General features: G+C 37.6%; 1 protein-coding gene across 1 annotated transcript in view; it reads right to left on the bottom strand.

Annotated features, from left to right (window-relative positions):
- Nucleotides 1-5,970, bottom strand: part of CAMLG (calcium modulating ligand) — a 16,244-nt gene that overhangs the window by 3,906 nt on the left and 6,368 nt on the right. Inside the window, exon 3 of the mRNA XM_006866082.1 lies at nt 1,095-1,160. Within this exon, the coding sequence (XP_006866144.1) occupies nt 1,095-1,160 (66 nt within the window). The remainder of the gene's footprint in view (nt 1-1,094; nt 1,161-5,970) is intronic.

The raw sequence follows: 5,970 nt of genomic DNA, 5'->3' as shown, positions 1-5,970 counted from the left end.
ATTTTACAATAAATAGTAGGCAAGGGAAACTAATATTCATAAGGCAGTCAAGGATTTTAGTATTATTTACCCTCTTCAAGCTATACCTAGATCCCTGTGTCCCAGAGCCCTGTTGTTTCAAGGTTGAATATGCATCACTATTTATCTCTGTCCCACCATTCCATTATCTTTTAATTCCATTTTCTACAAGCTTCTTTGGAAACCCCCTCCGTTCAGGCCTTTGACATTAAAGAGAATGTCATTGCACTGCCAATAAGTATCCAGTAGGGAGCACAGCGAAATAAGCAAACTCATTTTAAAATCAAATTCTTATACTGCATATAAAGGGAGCACCATGGCTCTGTAGGATAACCACTGGACTGAGAACCAAAAAGTTAGTGGTTTGGACTCATAAACCACTCCTAGGGAGAAAATGTGGCTTTCCCTGCCTGCAAAGATTTATACCCTCAGAAATCCTATACAGGGTTGCTATGAGTTAAAACCAACTCCCTGGCACTAACAAAAATATTGTATATAAAAGGAGCCCTGGTGGCACTGTAGGATAAGCACTGGACTGCTAACCAAAAGGTCAGCAGTTCAAACCCACCATAAGCTCTGCAGGAGAAAGATGAGGCTTTCTGCTACTGTAAAGATTTACAACATTAGAAACCTTATTCAGGGTCTCAATTGACTTGCAATCAATTCGATGGTACCATTTGTTACTTTTGGCACTGGGTTTGTGGGGGGGTTTTGGTATTGCATATAAAACATATTACTAAATTTGCTAAGTAATTACATTACTTAGATAACTACTACTCATACTCTGTCAAGAGGAACTACTTTTTCTCCCAATCCATTCTGGATGAACACTTTTATAAAATAAAATGAAAATGTGGCAAAGTCAAATTTTATAGCAATAAAACTTTCTAATGTCTTACTCATTTTCTGACTTGATTAAAACAGAAACAAACTGTTTGAAGACAGACATTGGGCAATTATACCTTGAGTACCACTGAGTCACACCACAAGTAAAATGAAAATTTCAAAAACTTTTAAAAGTAGCTAGCTGTACATCATTTAGATTAAAATAAATAAATAAATAAATATATACTTACCTTGGGAAAATATTTGTATAGTCCCATGTATGCAAGTTGCAAAGTAAGAAATGGAGCAAATATGGACTGTGAAGAAAGAAGACAAAAATTACATTATTTCCAACATAATCATTCAAATCACAACACATTAAACTAACAACAAATTCCAAGCAAAAGCTATAATTCAAATATTTAATTTTAGTGATTGAAGGTAATCTTGTCTCTGCAGAAGGAGACGGAATACTACAGAGATTTGAGTTTATAATCAAAAACATGTTTCTCATCATACAAGTGCTTCACATGCTTTTAATGTCCTCCTCAAAGCTTTATCTCCTAAAAATTTGTCTATTAAATTACCTAGAGTATTGAATGGGTAGATGTGTAACATATCAGGCAGTGCCAGCTCCCTCATCTAGAGCAAGTAAACTGAGAAGTTGTAAGCACACATAAGAGGCCCTAGCTTTCAAAATCAAAGTCAAACATTCCTAACTCACATTTCTGGCTGTCAAGAATGAGCTATTCTTATTATAAATGAAATAGTTTGGTTCTATGGCTTCTCATAAACAAGATAAAGCTAATATTTAATATACATAATTACTTCTAAAATTAAAACTACAAGGGGACTTGAAAAAAGTTGATGGACAAAATGGAAGTGAAAGGTAACTGAATTATGAAGTTAAGGAGAAAATGCTATTAGACAAAAATATAGTGAAAGCAGGGAGAAATAAGTTGAAAATATGATAGCGGGGGAAAAAAATCCCTACAAAAATGATTATAAAAAACATAACTTTTAAAGCAAGAAAACACAAAGCCTCTTAGTAAAAAGACAAAAAACAAACACATCTGTCAATAAGTGTTGAAACTATCACTCAATGCTCTTTGCAATGATGGTCATTTACCAATAGGAAAAAAAAAAAAAAAAATCAAATCTGTTCAACAGATCCTGTTTTTAAAAATATTTACATACACATCGATTGTGAAAACCTTTTTTTGGCTTAATGATAGAAACCCTAATGATATAGAAAACATATTTATGCACCTGGTACATGGTTGGCATTCTGAAATATCTATTGCATAGAAATATCTCAAGGAGCAAGACACTTAAATTATGAACTCTGCTTTTGTTCATTCCTCCAAATACTGTAAAATACAAGAACCATTCAATCCCAATATTCAATGAAGAGCAACTAGCACAGCACAGAACAATGAAAACTGCCTCCACAATACTATCCCAACCCAAATCAAAACCCAGTCATGTGACTCATAGCAGCCCTACAGGGCAGAGAATTGCCCTCTAGTGTTTCCAAAGAGGTACATTTTTTTGTTTTCAACTGTGCTTTAGATGAAAAATTTGCAGAAAAAGTTAGTCTCTCATTCAATAGTTTGTACATAAAATATTACATGACATTGGTGGTTACGTTTCTCACAATGTTATCAGCACTCTTCCCCATTTCTTCCCTGGGTTCCCCATTTAATTTCATAAGAAATTTCTACCCTTTCATGTCCTCATCTTTGCTTTGGGCAAATGTTGTCCTGCTTTGGGTATAAATGATTGTTCTTCTCAGGTGTTATTATTTCATTTAGGTAAAAGGTCTCCTGAACTAGAGTGGAGAGTGAAGCGTCCAGCAGATAAGAAGTGAGGGCATATGCACAAGAACACCCACACTTGCAAATAATACCCACTTGACCTGGTTTCAATGGCAGGATGATCAGCATTCAACTAGAAGAAGAAAGAAGAGGGAATAAACAGTAATCTGATACCATTTGATGAACTTGACCTACACCTATGGATGCACTAGCTCAAAAGAGGGAACAAATCTTTACAGCAAGGATCATTCCCACCCAAATATACAGGGTAGACAGGGATGCGCAACTTGGACATTGGCTACCCAAAATGGGGGTGCTACAAAGGCAAGAAGTGACTGGCTTACAAGCTTTCAAGAGGGAGCCTAGATCCAGAGGATGTCAAGGAAGGCAGAATCTCCATGGGGTAGTATCCTATCCAATCTGTCCGGGCAGGGCTGATGAAAGATGGGGATAGCTCTCATGCAGCCCAACAGTCAATAATTGCTATCAGGACTGACTGGAAATATAAAGGTAGACATTTTGTAGCAAAAGCAGGGGAGTGGTTGACTTTGCAGTCCAGGAGCAGAGGACCCTGGGACCATCAAGGGAGAAGAGCGGAGTGTGGAACCATACCCAGAGAAACAGTGACGCCAGGGATGGAGGCAGAGATGATAACTTGGAGAGATGGAGCGGCTGGGAACTCTAGACCCAGAAAGGGAGAGGGGCTGTGTGCTGATAACCAGGAGGTGGGGGACCTTGCAGGGGATACCCTTGTTCGGTTGATGATGCATGGGCGGGAATTGTAACCATGGCAATGGAACAATATATGATAGGATAAAATGTAAAGCTAACGTTCTCCCATGTAAACTATCACATAATTCGCAATAAAACATTTTTTAAAAAAAGGTCTCCTGAAATAAAGGCTGTGAAATTATCACAGAAACAGACTGCCCACATGTTTCTCCTGCAGAGTGTCTGGCGGATTCAAATTGCTTCCTTTTTGGTGAGCAGCTGTGACTTCAAACAGTACACCACCAGGGAGCCTCTATAATACCACAGCAGTATAAAATGCTAAATTGCATTCGGATGTACAGAAAAATTTGGCATGGTCAGGATGGTGGGAACTATATTTTAATGTTCTGAATTATTTAAAATCTGGTAATTCATGTACATGTTACTGCAGGATGATAAGCACTGGCGAGCTTATCATACAGCAGTTCAAACCCACCAGCTGCTCCTCAGGAGAAAGATGAGGCTTTCTGCTGACATATATATTTGCAACCTCAGAAACTTTATATAAGGTCACTATGAGTTGGAATAGACTCAGTGGCAGTGGGTTTGGTTTTGGGTTTTTATTTACCCTTTAGTTCTATAATGAAAATGCCTGGGTATAGTCCCCGCTGCCACTTAGTAGCTGTGTGACCTTAAGCCAAATCATTTAACATCTGAGTCTCCATTCCCTAATGTATAAAGCATCTATTCCAATGATACGTACTTCAGAAGGATGAGGATTCAATGCATTCACACATATTAAATTCTTAGAACGGTACAAAGAATTCGGTCATTATTATTAGGCTCCAGCACTCCTCTGTCAGTTTGTTGTACTGTGGCGGCTTGCGTGTTGCTGTGATGCTGGAAACTATGACACCAGTATTTTAAAAACCAGCAAGGTCACCCATGGTGGACAGGTTTTAGCAGAGCTTCCAGACTAAGACAAGAAGAAGGACAAGTGGAATCTTCTGAATGTTTAGCCAATGAAAATCTCATCAATAGTACGGGAACATTCTCAGATATAGTGCTGGAAGATAAAAACACTATGAATAGCACCAGAATATTGTCAGCTATAGGGCTAGAGTTTAGACCCTAAGGTTGGAAGGCATTCAAAATACGACTGGGGAAGAGATGCCTCTGCAAAGTACATTCGACCTTGATGACAAGAGTGGAGTAAAGCCTTCAGGACCTTCATTTGCTGATGGGGCACAACTCAAATGGAAGAAGCAGCACTGTAAACATACATTAATATTTGAAACATGAAATGTATGAAGTATGAATCTAAGAAAATTAGAATTTGTCAAAAATTAAATAGAACACATGAAGATCTAGGTAATACCTAAAATGGACTGGCATTGGCCACTGTCAATCTGACAATCATATGGTTTACTATGATAACAACGATAAATTCAAGAGGAATGGCATTATATACATTATTAAAAGGAACACCCAAGATCTATCTTGAAGCACAATTCTGTGATAGGATAATATCCATATACCTATAAGGAATACCAATTAATACCACTATTATTCAAATGTATACAACAACCACCAAAGCTAGTGATGAGGAAATTGAAGACTTTTACTAACTTCTTCAGTCTGAAATTAATCAAACATGCAATCAAGATGTACTGGTAAATCCTAAACCTACGGACAAGGACAGAGAGCTAGAGGTGACAGTGAAGCATCCAGCTGATATGAAGTGAAGGGAGACACACAAGAATGCCCAAACTTGCAGATAGTACCCATTTGACCTAGCCTTGATGGCTTGATAATCAGAACTCGACTAGAGGAAGACAAAAAAAATTTTTTTCGGATAAAGGAAACAAGTGTAAATTGCTACAATTTCATGAACCTAATCTATACTTATGGATGTAGTAGCTCAAAATACCAACTGAGCAGGAAGGAGTCTTCACATCAAGTATCAATTTTTCAATGCTATCCCCTCTGTACACAGGGCAGATAGGGATGGGCAACTTACACAGGAATCAAATTGACTATATCTGTGGAAAGAGATGGTGGAAAAGCTCAATAACACCAGCCAAAACAAGGCCAGGGACAGGCTGCAACAGCCCATCAGTTGCTTACATGCAAGTTCAGGCTGAAGCTAAAGAAAATGAAAACAATTCCACAAGAGTCAAATTATGATCTTGAGCATATCCCACCCAAATTTACAAACCAGCTCAAGAATAGATTTCATGCACTAGACACTAATGACAAATGCCCAAAAGAGCTGTGCAATGACAAAAAACATCATATAGGAAGAGAAAACAAAAGGTCATTAAAAAGACAGAAAAGATCAAAATGGATATCAGAAGAGACTCTGAAACTTGATCTCCAGTGTAGCAATGTTAAGTGAATGGAAGAAATGGACATAAAAAAGCTAAACAGAAAATTTCAAAGGGCAGCTTAAGAAGACAGTCAAGTATTACAATGAAATGTGCACAAGTCTGGAGTCAGAAAACAAAAAGGGAAGAACATGCTCAGCATTTCTGATGCAGAAAAAAAAGAAAGAAAAAATTCAATCAACAACTCTAAATATTGAAGGATTCTATGGGAG

The sequence above is a fragment of the Chrysochloris asiatica genome, unplaced genomic scaffold (genome assembly GCF_000296735.1).
Source record: "Chrysochloris asiatica unplaced genomic scaffold, ChrAsi1.0 scaffold00087, whole genome shotgun sequence".
NCBI lineage: Eukaryota > Metazoa > Chordata > Mammalia > Afrosoricida > Chrysochloridae > Chrysochloris > Chrysochloris asiatica.
The sequence above is the reverse complement of the archived record's forward strand: the minus strand, read 5'-3'. Positions and strand labels throughout refer to the sequence as shown.